At 37.9% G+C, this 16,489-nt stretch overlaps 1 protein-coding gene across 4 annotated transcripts in view; it reads right to left on the reverse strand.

Moving 5' to 3' along the window:
• Positions 1-16,489, reverse strand: part of PIK3R4 (phosphoinositide-3-kinase regulatory subunit 4) — a 62,932-nt gene that overhangs the window by 19,343 nt on the left and 27,100 nt on the right. For 3 of the 4 annotated variants that reach the window (XM_070433381.1, XM_070433382.1, XM_070433379.1), the window contains exons 10-13: positions 8,820-9,021; positions 6,814-7,001; positions 5,877-6,087; positions 2,628-2,793 (exon numbers count right to left, since the gene is read on the reverse strand). In XM_070433381.1, the coding sequence (XP_070289482.1) occupies positions 2,628-2,793; positions 5,877-6,087; positions 6,814-7,001; positions 8,820-9,021 (767 nt within the window). The remainder of the gene's footprint in view (positions 1-2,627; positions 2,794-5,876; positions 6,088-6,813; positions 7,002-8,819; positions 9,022-16,489) is intronic. The other variant, XM_070433383.1, reaches the window with a different exon arrangement.

Here is a 16,489-nt window from a genome sequence, read left to right on the forward strand (position 1 = left end):
GAAGAAGCATTTATGGAAAATATAATCTAGAATACTACAAGGATTAAATTTAAAAATCTATGTGAAAGTTTAAAAAAACAGCAATTTTTCAAGTAGTCCTCAAGGGACAAATTAAAAGTATAATTCAAATAAGAAAGAAGAAAATGGCAGAGCCAAGATCCAGGTGGCCTAAATCACCAATCAGAAAGTTGGGACTGGGAACTGGGTAGTCAGTCCACCAACATAATACATAGGGGAGAAGCATCAGTAGTCAGAATGTGCCAATAACATTTCCTGAGAAAACACAGCACTTTTACTGCTCTACCCAGCCACCAGCTGTTCCTCACTGGGTTCTAGCACTAGTAATGAAATGCTTACCCCCTCATCGGTTTATGAAGGCATGTGATGAGAGCAACACTTTCTGTTCCCTTCTCTTCTTCCCCACCCCAGACCTGGAATGAAACACCACCAAGCCAAGGCCTACTGCACTCAACAAGAGAGCAGGTGTGAATGGCAAAGTAAAGAACAGATGCATTCAGGGGAAATCCAATCTCAAGCTAGAAGTTGGATTTATCTGTTAGCTTTGCAAAATCTCACTTGTTAATTCCCACAAGATTTTTACCAGGAGCCATGCCCTCTGTATCCCAGCGTCATATTCTAGGCAGTGGTATCCAAGTGTCATATTTCAGACAAAGCTAACAGATGAATCCAACTTCTAACTTGAGAAGTTTCCTAATGTCAATTAAACTTATCCTCCTAATAAAAGTGACAATGAATGCAAATGATGATGGTAATAACAATGAACCATTTGGAAAGTAATTATCAGAAGAGATGTTTATAATGTTTATAAAAATGCTATTAACAGTGGGGGGAAATTAAAAAATGGCTGTAAGCAAGGAGGGGTCAGGGATTGTATGTGGAAGAATATGAGGGGAATAAGCTGGTATGATGCTTATGCTCTGTATCTCTAGAGAAGTTTAAGTTGCACAGATGTATTTGTTAAAACTCATGAAATGGTTCACTTAAGATCTGTGTACTTCATAACATAAATTTTATGCCAAAAAAAGAACTATGAACAAATATTGAGTTCTAGTTAATGATATGCAAGCTGTTTTTACCGATGTCCAGAACTTACTTTGAAATATATATTTTAAAGATGGATTGATAGGAAGATGGATAATTATGAGAGCAAATACAATAAAATAATTATAGAATCTGCATGGCAAGTACATGGATGTTCACGTGAGACTCAACTTTTCTTGTAGGTTTGAAAATTTCATAATAAAATTGGCAAAAAATTGCTACATGGACCCAGGAATCTCGTATCAGTTTTTGATTTATATTCTGACCAATGCAATGCCAAGAGAGAATGAATAGGGAAACAATAATTAAGCAATATAAAAATATAGAACGCTTTTTAAAAAAATGAATAGCACAAATTTGTATCAGAGTGGTAAGGAGTAAACTTTTAGTTATCAAAGCTATTTTGCTGTTTGATGATTTTGTGGTTAACTATGGTTAATGAGCTGATAAGAAAAGCACCAGAGATTCCCCATATCATTTTAGGCACATAAGATTCGACTTTAATTTCTACCAGTTTTCTTTTCAGACCCAAACCAAACTAGACAAAAAATATGAATATGGCAGAATTGATGGTAATGGGGAGCAGGGGGAAGGAATGAGGGTGGCAGAAAGACTGTATATTAAGGACATAACTTTAGAGCAATACAAATCTAAAATACTTCTTATAATAATCACACTTATGAAAATCTCATCATGTATATTTAAAGTTTTCAGTATTTCAAGCCATAAGCTATCTCTATTTTGACAATTAACAGTGGGGCAATGGTAGTATGTGTTTCCTTGCACAGCCAGCCATTCCATCATTTTTTTTTTAGTTTTCTCTTACTCACACTCCATCTAATCCATTCAGCAAATCAGATTGGTGCTACCACCAAAATATATTCAGAATCTGGTAATTTCCCATTATCTCCACCTCTTGCTTGAATTACTGTAAAGGCCTGTTTCTGTCCTGTTCCTTTTCAGTCTATTCTCAACAATCTAACTCAGATCACGTCTCTCCTCTGCTCGGAACCCTCCAAAGGTTCCCCATTCCCTCAGAGTAAAAGTCAAAGTCCTTTACAACAGCCTATAAGGCCCTTTATACTCTGGCCCCTCTTGTTCCACTCTCTCATTCATTCTGCTCCAGCCACACAGACCTTCCTGTTGGTCCTCAAACATGTCAAACATCTTTCTACCTCAGGGCCTTCGAAATCCCTGTTTCCTCTACCTAAAATGCTTCTCCCCAAGACATCCATATGTCTCTCTCCCTCACCTTTTTCAGGTCTTTCCTCAAATTATGTTTCTCTTTGTGAAGTATTCTCTGGCCAATTTATTTAAGATTCTACCCTACTGCATTCCCTATCCCTTTTTCCTGCTATCATTTCCTCTATAACATTTTTCCCCAACTAACATACTGTATGTTTTACTTATACTGCTTATCGTCTATCAGCTCCCACAGAAAAGGTATTTTTGTCCATTTATCATTGCTGTGTCCCTGGCTCTAAGACAATGCCTATCACGCACAGTGTAAGCAATCAATATGTTAACTGAATGAATGAATGGACTCTCCCCCAAGCATATTTTACCTCGTGGTAGTGGTCTTCCCCTCCATCTTTTGACTGTTCCAGATTTTCACTGTACCATCATTTGAACATGTTGCAAAAAGTGAGTGTTCATCAGAGACTCTAATTCGATTCACAGCAGATTTATGTTCATGAAGATGTGCAACTAGTAGCCCTTTAGGACGCCACCCTGAGGAAAAGCAAATGAAACGTTTATAAATACAATCTTTCCCTCAACTCCCCCTTCCCCCCCCCACCTATAATCACCAACAACCAGCATAAGAACAATGGTAAGAACTAAACAAAGAGTGCCAATAAACAGCCAATACAGAGTGGTCTAGTGGGCCATGACAGATACTATTTATCTATTAAGACATCCAAGATAACAATTAAGTGTTTCTAAGGTAGCCTTACAATGACTGGAGTTCTTCTCTAGTATCTGAGAAGCAACAATAGTCGCTTGCTACCCAGAAAAACCCTGACTACTTGCTCGGCAGTAAGAGGTAATGACTATCCTGACCTAGAGAAACTGGATGCTAGGAAGGCAGCCTGAGCCTGAGAGTCTCAAAGACTCAGATTCACTATACCATAAATGTCTGATCTGAGGGTACATATTTAAACTCTCTGAGCTTCAATTCCTCAAATATAAAATGAGGGAAATATTACCTCAACCAAAAACTCACTACATGGATAAATGAGATGTATAGAGTCTAACACTGACCCAGGTCCATGATAAGCACCCAATGTTGATTTCCTCTCTACCTGCAGTCATTTATTCTATGGCATCAACACCTACACCAGTGGTTCCCAAACTTATTTGGCCTACCGCCCCCTTTCCAGAAAAAATATTACTCAGCCCCTGGAAATTAATTTTTTTTAAATTTTAATAGCAGTTACTCATCGCCCCCAAATGCACCTGTGGCCATCACCGCCCCCCCTGGATTGCTGCAGCGCCCACCGGGGGGCGGTAGCGCCCACTTTGGGAATCACTGACCTACACTAATAAAAGAGAAACATGCAAATTGGTGTCACTCCACTACGCCCACCAGCTAATCAGAACGACTAAGCAAATTAACCCAACAAAGATGGCGGTTAATTTGTATACGCAGGCGCGGAGCGAAGACTGAAGTCTCCGGCCAGAGTGAAGACTGAAACCTCACTGCGGCTGCAGCAGAGAAGCCAAGCCTCACTGCGGCCAGACCAAAGGCCTGGGTCCTGGGTGCTGAAGGAAAACCGGTGCCAGCAGCCAGGGGAAGGAAGGTCTATTGCGCAAATCTTCGTGCAACGGGCTTCTAGAGTTAGTATAAATGATATTATAAATTACAGCCTCAGGATGCCCATGAATTTTCTAGTACTTTTTTATGACATCTACTAGTATACCTTTCTGTTTTATTGTATATTTTTTGTGTATGAGTAATTTCCTTTAATAAATTATAAATTCTCTGAGGCTAAGACACCATGTTTTATCTATTCTGAATAATTCATAGTATCTAGCATGTCCTTGCACATAACTGTCTTTAAGGTTTGATGAATAAAATTCTATAGTATATGCAACATTTCATCATTTTTAATAATTTTAAAATAAAACAAAACAGAAAGCTACTCTAAAGATCATACTATATTAGGAGTTAGCACTGTGCCTACTTAAGTAATAACAATGTCATTTAGGATGAAATTCTTTTTCATCAAGAAACAAAAATGAAACCAAGACTACTTCCAAACTTGGCTTACACTAAGATAAAAAATACAGTGTTTCCCCTTGGATCTCTAACCCACATGTGTGAGAAGAACAGCTGGATATGATTTTTAAGGAAGATATGCTGGATTTGAAAACGATCAAAACACTTTGCCATGAAGTCTAGATAATCTCCCAGGCTAGGTTGAACATTTCCCTCTAGAGAAAATCAATTTCACACAACAACTCAAGTGTGGGGGGAAAATATAAGAGCCCAACAGTCACTGCACATTTCTTGAACCACAAAATTTGACACCTTTTCTGTGATTAATGTATAAAATGTATAACAGCTCCACATAAAGTACAAAATACCACTTAAAAAAGACAGGTTCTATCAAAAAATAAAATAGCTTGCGGTCAACTTTTTTTTAAAGCAGTGTTGGTAAATAATATTGAACTATATTACAGAAACAACTTAAATATTCCACCGTATTTATTTTGATAAGAAAATGCATGTGATTTCAAAATGCCACTAACCACTTAATAATATTTTCTAAATCTTTAAATCATTTATCTATACCAGCATTTTCCCTGAGTTCACAATAGAAACCCATGGAAATTCACATAATTTTAAATCTCTATACATAACCACACTATACATTTCTCCTCAGTATTCAAGATAAATTTTTATTATTAAAAATCTATGCATAGAAACTCATTAAAAATGTTTTTCAAAATCTGCAAATCTAATATCAAAGCCTAGTTCTACCACATTAAACTGGGCAAGTTATAACTGAGCCACGTTTTCATCTGAAATATCTAATTTTCTTTCAAATCTCAGCATTTACAAGTATTTCCCCAAAATCTTAATGTTGATAATTGTTGAATGGTTGGGTATATGTAATTTTGTTTTGTTTTCAAAGCACCCATAATTTTCTATGTTTTTAATCACTTTTTAAAAGAAAATTAAGATGTTGCCCTGGCCAGTTTGGCTCAGTGGATAGAGTGTTGGCCTGCAGACCAAAGGGTCCCGGTTTGGATTCTGGTCAAGGGCACCTTCCTTGGTTGCAGGCTCCTCCTCAGCCCAGGGCCTGGTCAGTGCTCATGCACAAGGCAACCAATAGATGTGTTTCTCTCACATCCATGTTTCTCCCTGTCTTTCCCTCTCTCTTCCACTCTCCCTAAAAAAAAATCAGCTGGAAAAATATATTCTCCAATGAGGATTAATTAAAAGAAAATTAAGATGTTAAACCCTTCAGAAATTGAAAGTTGAAAAAGAAGCCTGGCATTCAATGAGAAAGCAGCATAGCACTAAAGCTAGCAGGTGAAACCTAACTTGGTAAATGGGGGAAATGGGCCACAGACAGGCTAAAATAGTGACTTAAACAAGACACTGCAAGTTGCCCCTACAGCTAAGATGATCCAAACTCCACAATTAACGACTTCAGATTTCTCACTTACTGTTTCTTCCTCTAGGCTGCCAAAGTGGCAGTCTGTTCTGACTCCCTTTGCCTGGTAGTTAATTATCAGTACCCTGCATTAGATTCTAGGCTTCAGCACCCAGGCTGGAATACAACTCCCTAGCAATGGCACCTTACCAGGCGGTGGTGGTTTACTCTCCCACTCTGCGTTTTCCATCATCTGCTTAGCTATTCTCTCAGCATTGCACTGCTCCCGCTTTTGTTGTATGAGTTGCTGAAGCTCAGTTTTACAAGTCGTGATCCGAATCTGGTAGGGGGACGGTAAAATTGTACTACTTAAAACCTGTATTGTTGGTTTTCTACTTTGGGCATGTGTCACTTCTGGAACCTACAAAACAAATAGAATTATAGGTATTTATATCATAAGCAAAGTATATCTGTTGACAAAAATGTACCTATGTTCTCTTTATTCATTAAATCGGCTTTTTGTCCTTATTTACATACTGATTTTTAAATCCATTCAAATACAATGATGCTTTCAATGAAAACCTAGTTAAAATTAAGTTTAACCACAATATCACATATGCAAACTTCTACATTAAAAAAATTATCAGTGTAGCAATAACATTAAACAAAAATCCTCATTAAGTGAAAAGAAGAAATAGAATGTTATCCATTTGTTCAGTAAATATTTTCATTTAAAATATGACTGGCTAGGGAAGAGTTACCTTAAATTACAAATTTATTTCAAATATATCTCAATCATCATGTTATTCTCACACAGGGCAAACCTGGGACTTTTCTTCCCAGAAGCGTTTTTGTTATTTACAGATATAACAATGCTATACTAGAGGAAGAATAAAAAGAGAAATAAAAGGTTCGCTGCACACTAATTTATAATCACAGTTCATAATAATGTCTCCAATCACAATTTCAAATCACTTTATTAGTGAGTACTCTAAAACAAGACCTTTTTTGATGCTTTCAATAACTAGGTTTCCCCTTGGCTATAAAATTAAACATAAACCTGTCTTAAAAAGAAACATGTCCTCCTACAGTACAGTACACAGCCTTTAAACATCCCAAAGGAAGACTATTGCCTAGGTGACAGTACCTGCGGAGAAGTTGACAAGGGGACACAAATGCCAGCGGAGGACTCGGAACGAGAAGGCTTCCCAGTCTGAATCACCTCCTGGTCACTCCCTTTCGGTAGGGCCTGAGGGATGGTCGGTGGTTCCAGTGACCCAAACATGCTTTTCCATTCTTCATTTACATTTGAGTCTTGTTTCACATGTTTTCTAGCTACAAAAAGAGATTCAGAATAGACTGAAGGAAGCCTCTAAAACCAGTATGTATTTTTATTGCTGTTGTTTTTTGGGGTTTTTCTGGTGGGGGAGAGACGGCATTGGACTTTCACCCTAGTTGTTCTTTATGATCTCCAACATATTTATGTTTATATTAAAACTCACTAACTCTCACTTCATCCTAGGACAGATGGAAGAGATACACTTTCAATGGTGTTAATAATTAGACCTGATTGCTTCCTAGTTTCCCAAGGCTAGCTCAATTTCAAGTAACACTTCATTTGGAGTACTACTAACAAAAATAACTTTTTCAAATGTCAGTGACCACACTGCTAAATATGACCTATTTCCAGTATTGGTTGCTTAAGAAAACAAAATAAAAATAGAATAAAAATCAATTGTTATACAGCTACCTCCTGACCATAAACGGATGAGAAATCCTTTTTTTATATCTTTGTCCATTACAAAATGTATATTAAGTAACACCAAGTTCCAGAATTACCAAAATATAATATGAATTACTCCCATAAGTTTGTATACCTCATAAACTATATAGTTTAGTGATATACTGCCATATTATTTTACAAACATAGTACATGCCGTTTCACAACTTGCTTTTTCTTATAGTTTAACTAAATATGTTGAACATTTATTTCACCAATCCCTATGAATGGGCACTTCATTTATTTCTTTTCTTTTTTTTTCACCGAGAACATTTGTATACATATTTCTTCACATGCATGTTAGTTTTTCTTAGGAGAAATTTCCAGAATTGAAAACAGTGAGTCCTAGGGTAAGGACATTGTCTTCTAACAAGAGTATGTTCAATTTATAATCTCATCTACAGTGTATGAAATACCTATTTCCCTACACCCTTGTTAACGCTAGGCCTCATCAGTCTTTGCTAATCACATAGGCAGAAAATGGCATCTCACTGTCTTAATTCGCATTTCTTTATTTACCTTTTCAAACATATGTTATTTCTATTATTCTATTAGTTGTATGTTCAAATCCTTCACTATTTTTCTTGTGGCAGTGCTTCCACTTTCTTATTAAATGCAATGCTTTACCTATTACGAATGCAAACCATTGATAATTAAGTCGCAAATACTTTATCCCAAATTTGGCAATTAGAGGTTTATTTTAAATATAATTCATCAGCTGCCCTCATAAGTTGATACTTGAATAGAGGAATTTTTAAAAACATGTACTTGGATGTGAGTACATCTCCAAAAAGGGTTAGGGGGAAAAGGCTTGAGATCTTAAAAACCTCATACAAATCAATGTCAGTGTCATTGTCATTACAAGGCCTGACAATTCTAAATCTAGAGACTTCAAATGATTAAGGCTTCTTTGGTCTCCACTTTCTTGTATTTCATTGTTAATAACAAGACTATTCTTTTCAAATCACTGAACATTACTCACTAATAACAAACTAGAAACATTTCATTTTACATAGACTACTCACTTTGGGTTAGTGTTTAAAGGATTAAAAAATAGAATTTCACCTTCAGTCATACACCTCCATAGAGGCAACATGATTTTATTACAAGAGTAGGGCTTTAGAGTCAAGCTTTGATTTGAATCTGATTCTAACACATACAGAGCCGTGATTTTGGCAGGTTATTTTACCTTTAACCTGTAGTTCACTTCTCCACTTTTCCTCCCCCAAATCTTCCTACTACATAATGAAGTCACTAGCTGTATATGAAAGTTATATATCTAGGATATGTGACTTTTATTTTATTACTAATTAGCTAACAGTAGCTTTATGAAATAACTAGTAATTACAAGCTATACACACAAATGTACTAACCTCGCTTGTCATCTGGTTCCTGTTTGGTTTTAACAAGATCTACTTGTCTCCCGGTTATGCCCAAGGCAGCCAAGTCAATTACGCCCTTCTGACTACTATCATGAAGATGGCTCTGGTCCACTATATTGGCCTTTGCTTTGTTAGATTTCATCATGAAGTCTTTTAGTGCCAAAAGTTTGTCTTCCTCTTCCTCTGTCATTCCCTAAAAACCAAATAAAACCATATGTTCTAGGTTATTTTTGCAAATAGTAACGACAGGCCTCGGAATGACTGAGAACTGAAGGGTCAAACCACCCAATTTAAAATTCTCAGAGTTAGCATGGTAAAATGAAGCAAGCAACAGGCAAGAGAAAAAGAAAGTGGCATACAGAAAAACATCTCACTACTCTGGTCTTCCAGAACACACACTCTCCAGTAGGACACTTTCTATTTTGTATCATGATTCATATCCTAACTTTTTTTCTAAATGAGAGCATTCAAGTATAATCCATTTTTGAAATCTCCAAAGAACTTAATGCAGTGCCTGGTATCTAGTAGATCTTTAATATATAACTTTGAATACAAATGTTAAGTATCTAAACAATAAATCTGGAAATACACTTTTAAACAAAAAAAAAAAAGTATACTTAAGTCCATCGTGCTCCTGGAAGTGTTGAGAATATTAAATGAGACATTATGTGAGAGCACTGCATATACAGCAAACATTCTACACACCTCAGGAACTGATAGGCATGGTGGTTGAACTGCAGATGTGAGCAACCAGCATTTTAGGATAACACTATAATTAGAGTCAGACTGCCTAGGTTCAAATCCCAGCTCTGTTACTTACATACCTATGTGACCTTGGGCAACATAACCAATTTCTATGTACCCCTACTTATTTATCTATAAAATGAAGGTAGCCGAAACCGGTTTGGCTCAGTGGATAGAGCACCGGCCTGCAAGGTCCCAGGTTCGATTCCGGTCAAGGGCATGTACCTGGGTTGCGGGCACATCAGGAGATGTGCAGGAAGCAGCTGATCGATGTTTCTCTCTCATCGATGTTTCTGACTATCTCTCTCTCTTCCTCTCTGTAAAAAATCAATAAAATATTTTTTTAAAAAAATGAAGGTAATTGCTAGCACCTGACAAAGTTATTATGAATTTTTTATAAGTTAATCCACCTAAAAAACTTAGAAAATTTGAAACTAACTAATACTAAATAATTAATTTAAATAATTCATTGAATGTGCAACTTAAGTATTCTGGTAAGTGGAACAATTCTGCATTTTCTTAACTTTCCAACCATGCACGGAATCTTCTAGAATGTTATTATGCAAATAAAAAATTAATAAAATGTAAATGGTAATTCCCAAGGCCTCAACCTAGAGCAGTGGTTCTCAACCTTCTGGCCCTTTAAATACAGTTCCTCATGTTGTGACCCAACCATAAAATTATTTTCGTTGCTACTTCATAACTGTAATGTTGCTACTGTTAAGAATCATAATGTAAATGTCTGATATGCAGGATGGACTTAGGCGACCCCTGTGAAAGGGTCATTCGACCCCCAAAGGGGTCGCGACCCACAGGTTGAGAACCACTGATCTAGAGTTTAAAGCAATAGTCACAATCCACAGTCACAGTAAGACCAAAAAAAAAAAAAAAAACTACAAAGTTAGAAAGCTGAAAAATAAAATAAAATTGCATTAAAGTACAATTATCACAGAGTGAACCTTTTTCTAACATTAGCCTGAAAGTCATTTATTTTCACTTCTCCTCATGCAATCTGCTTAATACAGACAGTTTTCTAGCTATAGTAATAATTCCATTCTTTTTATTAGTCTCTATTTTAGTTCACAAAAGAGAGACCACAGAAGGGAGAGCCATTATGAGGAACATTAAAAGGAATGGAATACTGATATATGCCACAACATGCAGAAACCTTAAAAGTATTTTGCTAAGTGCCCTGGCCAATGTGGCTCAGTTGGTTAGAGCATCGAGCAGCAAAAGGTGGAGGATTCAATTCCTGGTCAGGGCACATGCCTAGGTTGTGGGCTTGATCCCCACTGAGGGTGTGCAGGAGGCAGCCAATCAATGATTCTCATCACTGATGTTTCTATATCTCTCTCCCTCTCCCTTCATTTCTGATATCAATATAAATAAATAAATAAATAAACAAACAAACAAACATAAATAAATCAGGACAAAAAATATGAAACAACACTTTTCAGTCCTGGAAAACAGGCAGCACAGGGTTGTGATCTCCAAAATAAAAATGAGTTCTATAACTGTCCCAGCATACTCTCCAGAGAGTTACCAGGCCATGGGACAAGAAGGGAAAACTCAAGAGTATAGTAGAGCCAAGTTCAAGAGAGTCAGAGTTCAAGGAAGCCACAAAGGTTAAATGTGAGGATCCAAAAACTGGATAGAGGATGGATCCGACAGAGAGCAAGAGCTATAGAGGTGTCTCAAGTCTTTGCCTTATTAATACAGACATACCTCCTTTAATTGAACTTTGCATAACTCCTTTAATTTAATTGCATTTTTTACAAATTAAAGGGTTTTCGCAACCCTGCAACAAATCTATCGATGCCATTTTTCCAGTACCATTTGCTCACTTCATGACTCTATAATTGGTAATTCTCACAAGATTCCAAACTTTTTCATTACTATATCTGTTATGGTGATCTATTATCAATGGTTTTTATTATTACTGTAACTGTTTTGGGGTGCCACAAACTGCGATCATATAAAATGACAAAATTAATGGATAACTGTATTTGTTCTGACTGCTTTACAGACCTACTGTTCCCTGTCTCTCTCACTCTCTTTGGGACTCCCTATTCCTAAGGCACAAAAATATTGAAATTAGGTCAATTAATAACCTAAATGGCCCCTTAAGTGTTCAAGTGAAAGGAAGAGTCTCACATCTCTCACTTTAAATCAAAAGCTAGAAATCATTAAGTTTAGGGAGGAAGGCATGTCCAAAGCTGAGATAGATCAAAAGCTTGTCCTCTTGTGCCAAACAGCCAAATTATAAATGCACAGAAAAAGTTCTTGAAGAAAATTAAAAGTGCTACTCCAGGAAAGACACATGGTAAGAAAGTAAAACAGCCTTGTTGCTGATATGGAGGAAGTTCTAATGGTCTGGATAGATCAAACCAGCCACAACATTCCCTCAAACCAAAGCCTAGTCCAGAGTAAGGCCCTAACTCTCCTCCATTCTGTGAAGGCTGAGAGAGGGGAGGAAACTGCAGAAGAAAAGTTTGAAGCTAGCAGAGGCTGGTTCATGAGGTTTAAGGAAAGAAGTAGTTCCATAACATAAAAGTGCAAGGTGACACAGCAAGTGCTGATGTAGAAGCTACAGCAAGTCATCCAGAAAAGCTAGCTAAGATAATTCATGAAGATGGCTATACTAAACAAGATTTTCGATGTAGACAAAACTGCCTTCTACTCGAAGATGCCATCTAGGACTTCCACAGCTAGACAAGGAAGTCAATACTTGGCTTCAAAGCTTCAAAGGACAGGCAGATTCTTTTGTCAGGGGCTAATGCAGCTGGTGACTTTAAGTTGAAGTCAATGCTCATTTACTATTGTGAAAATCCTTGGGCCCTAAAGAATTATGCTAAATCTACTCTGCCTGTGCTTTATAAATGGAATCACAAAACAGATATGACAGCATTTCTGTTTAAAATATGGTTGACTATTTTAAGCCCACTGTTGAAACCTACTAAAATGCTAAAACCAAAATAACTTCCTTTCAAAATATTACTGCTCACTGACAATGTACTAGTTACCCAAGAGTTCTAATGGAAATGTACAAGGAGATTAATGTTGTTTTCATGACTGCTAACACAACATCCATTCTTCAGCTCATCGATCAAAGAGTAATCTCAACTTTCAAGTCTTACAATTTAAGAAATACATTATTTCGGAAGGCTATAGCTGCCAGAGGTAGTGTTTCCTCTGATGGATTTAGGCAAAATGAATTAAAAACCTTCTGGAAAGGATTAAGCATTCTAGATACCATTATGAACAATCCTGGGCATCGTTCTGTGCACCAAAAGGTTGCTGGTTCAATTCCCAGTCAGGGCACATGCCCAGATTTTGGGCACAATCACCAGTAGGGAGTATGCAGGAAGCAGCCAATTGATCTTGCACTCTCACATTAATGTTTCTCGCTCTCTCACTCTCTCTCTCTCCCCCTCCATCTCTCTTTCCCTCTTTCTAAAAACCAATAAAAATACTGTGTTGTTTTTTTTAAAAAAGAGCCTTTGTAGTTCACAGGAAGAGGTCAAAATATCAACAATAGGAGTTTGGAAGAAGTTCATTCCAACCCATGAACGACTTTGATGGATTCAACACTCCAGGGAGGAAGTAACTGCAGATGTGGTGGAAATAACAAGAGAACTAGAATTAGAAGTGGGGCCTGAGGATGTGACTGAATTACTGAAATCTCATGATTAACCTCTAATGGATGAGAAGTTGCTTCTTATGTATGAGCAAAGAAAGTGTTATCTTAACCCCTAGAGTGCCGGGGAGTGTAATCGTGCTCCTCCTGTCTTTCGCCAAAAGTGCCAGGAGTGCTATCAAAGCTTTGAAATGGTGTCCAGTTCTAAGTCTGCTTTTATTAGTGATGATGATATTGCTAAATATGTCAATGTAGTAAAAGTTTCTTTAAGTTTTTGAATATGTAACTTAATTTACTTGCGATTCATAATTTTTTTCCTAAACTGCTGTAAAATCAGCAAAAATGCTTGGCAATTTTAGCATAGTTCCTAGGATATTGGTTGGCACTCAAAGGGTTAAGATGGATTCCACTCCTGGTGAAGACTGTTGAAATGACGACAAAGGACTTAGAATCTATAACACTAAAAGCGTAATATGCAAATCAACTGAATGACCGAAAAGCAGAACGACCGTCCATCCAGACGACCTTCCAGATGACCACGCTATGGCACACATTGGCACCAGGCCAGCCAAGGCAGATATGATGGGATTGGTCAGGGGGCCCTGCCATCGCCCCAGGATTGCCCTGCAGAGGGAGGCCCAGGCCACTGGTTAGTGGTGCTATGGCGGGTGTGCGGGGCCAGCCAGTGATCACCTTGCAGAAGGAGGCCCAGGCCAGCCAAGTGATCGCACCCCATGCCTGTCGCCCGCAGAAGGAGGAGACCTGTGGCAGGGGAGGGGGATAGCGCCACACAGTTGGCAAGCAGTGGCAGCGGCGGGGGCAGCCGGCAACCAGGGGAAGGAAAGCCCCGGTAGACCCTGATCACCGGCCAGGCCTGGGGACCCTATCCAAGGGGTCCCGGGTTGCGAGAGGGTGCAGGCTGGGCTGAGGGACAGAAAGAGAGAGACACACACACACACACACACACACCCATGCACAAATTTTGTGCACCAGGCCTCTAGTATTAAATAAAATTAATTGATAAAGCAGTGACAGGGTATGAGAAGACTGACTCCAATTTTGAAAGAAGTTCTACTGTGGGTAAAACACTATTAAACAGCATCACATGCCACAGAGAGATTGTTTGTGAAAGGAAGAGTCAATCAATGTGGCAAACTTCTTGCCTTATTTTAAGAAACTGCCACAACCAACCCCAACCTTCAGCTACCACCACCCTGATCAATCAACAGCCATCAACATAGAGACAATACCCTCTAACAGCAAAAAAAATTACAACTCACTTAAGGCTCTGATAATGCTTAGCATTTTCCAGCAACGAAGTATTATTTAATTAAGGTGTGTACAGTATATATATTTTAGACATAATGCTATTGCACACTTAATTACAGTGTAGTGTGAACATAAATTTTATATACACTGGGAAACAAAAAAAAACCTCATGTGACTAGCTTTATTGCAGTATTTGCTTTACTGCAATGGTTTGGACTTAACCCACAGTGTCTCCAAGGTATGTCTGTACTGAACAATGTACACATGAGAGAAAATTACCTGAGGCCGGAAAGAGCAACAAGAAAGCAGTAAGCCAAAAAATTCCCAAATCTCACTTAGGGGTGGGAACCATTCATATTCCCACCAGCCAGAGGAGAAAGCCCTCTTACTACACAGAGCATCATGTCCTCAGAAGTCCTTAGTAATTGGACTAAACTGGCCATTAACCAAAGGCTGTTCTGAATCTGTCCTAACAAAGCTTAAAGGCAAGGCTTAAAAGGATCAAACTGGTTACAATAACTTAACTGTGCAACAGAAGACATCTAACACTATATGAAGAAATTCAGCACCCAACAGCATAGAATTCACAATCAACAGACAAAGAAACTGGGTAGCTAAAGGTCAGAGATTGGAAGAGAACTTAAAAATTATATATCTTCAATTTTATATCTTTTTAATTTTATACCTTGTATATATAATATACAATCAAAAGTTATTAAAATAAAAATAATTTAAAAGTTTAAAATGTAAATTATTTGTTACTTTCAAAATAAGGAGTGAAATTTTGTATTCTGTATTAGTGTCCAACCAAATAGATATGAACAGAACAGGGAGCTCTTGTAGCTGAGATCTATCGAAACAGCCCTGCCATGTGTCATCTCCAGATGCTAAGTGCTACTGAAAATCTGGAGTACAAATTCCAACTTCCATATGGGTAATGTTCCAAAAGTGTACTTTAAGTCTATTATCTGGAACTCTGAACACATTTTCCCATAGAAACAATGGCAGACTGGTCTAGAAAGGCCTATTTTACCCATGATGTATCTCAAGTGTAGTTCTCTACAAACAAGCACTGTAGAAACCCAAGCCAAAAAAGAAAAAAATCTGAAGGAATATTCAGAATTCCCACTTGTGGAGGCTATCCACATGTCTTTTCCTCTGTAGTCCTGACATTAGCAACAAGGACTCGATTCTGCTAGTAATCCCAAGAAACTCAGGTATTGCAAGAACCAAAAAGAAGTGAAGGCAAAGAGATAAGCTGCACAAGAACTTCTTCTTAAGTCCACACAAAACTTATGAAAGCTTCTCATCTTAGTTTCCTGTCCTTTGTTTACTTTGAGAAGCAAGACAACATCGTACAGGAACATGGGCTTTGGAGTTAGACAGGTTTAGGTTTAAATCTCAGCTGTGAAATTTACTGAACTGTGTGAGCATAGTCAAGTTACCTACCTTCCCTGATTCTTAGTTTCCTTATCTATAAAATGGGGACCACACTTGTTGTTCAAGTTCATTTTAAGAACAGTCACAAACTACAAACAGTACCAACTACAGTGGTCGACTCATAGGTTCATGAAAAATGAAAGCTGATGTTTTTCTGCTGTTACTTCTGAGGACCTCTGAGATTCTGGCCTGCTCTTCCTTCTACTAGCAGCACCTGTCCCTTGAAACAGAGCACTCAACCCCTAAGAGTGTCCTAAAACTATGATTAACAGAAGTAACATAAGACAAGGGATTGCACGTTCCTCTTTCCCCACTCATACAAATGAGGCGATAAACTACAAACAAATGAATATATCAAGCAAACATTTAGAGGAACCGAAGTCAGTGATTTCATCATGGAGGCTGACACCGAGGGAGCAGCAATGGTAGGTTTGGGAGAACAGTAGGAAGTTGCAAGATTATGAAAACTGCTCCTTTCCTCTCCCTTCTTTCACCCACATCAGTAGCAAAACCTACACCCACAGCAAGGTGAAAAGCAAAAATGAGAGGGCCAGAGTGGCTCCAGGAAGTA

This window comes from Myotis yumanensis, unplaced genomic scaffold (assembly GCF_028538775.1).
Source record: "Myotis yumanensis isolate MYYU_CA2020_CCGP unplaced genomic scaffold, mMyoYum1.0.hap1 SCAF_14, whole genome shotgun sequence".
In the NCBI taxonomy this organism is placed as follows: domain Eukaryota; kingdom Metazoa; phylum Chordata; class Mammalia; order Chiroptera; family Vespertilionidae; genus Myotis; species Myotis yumanensis.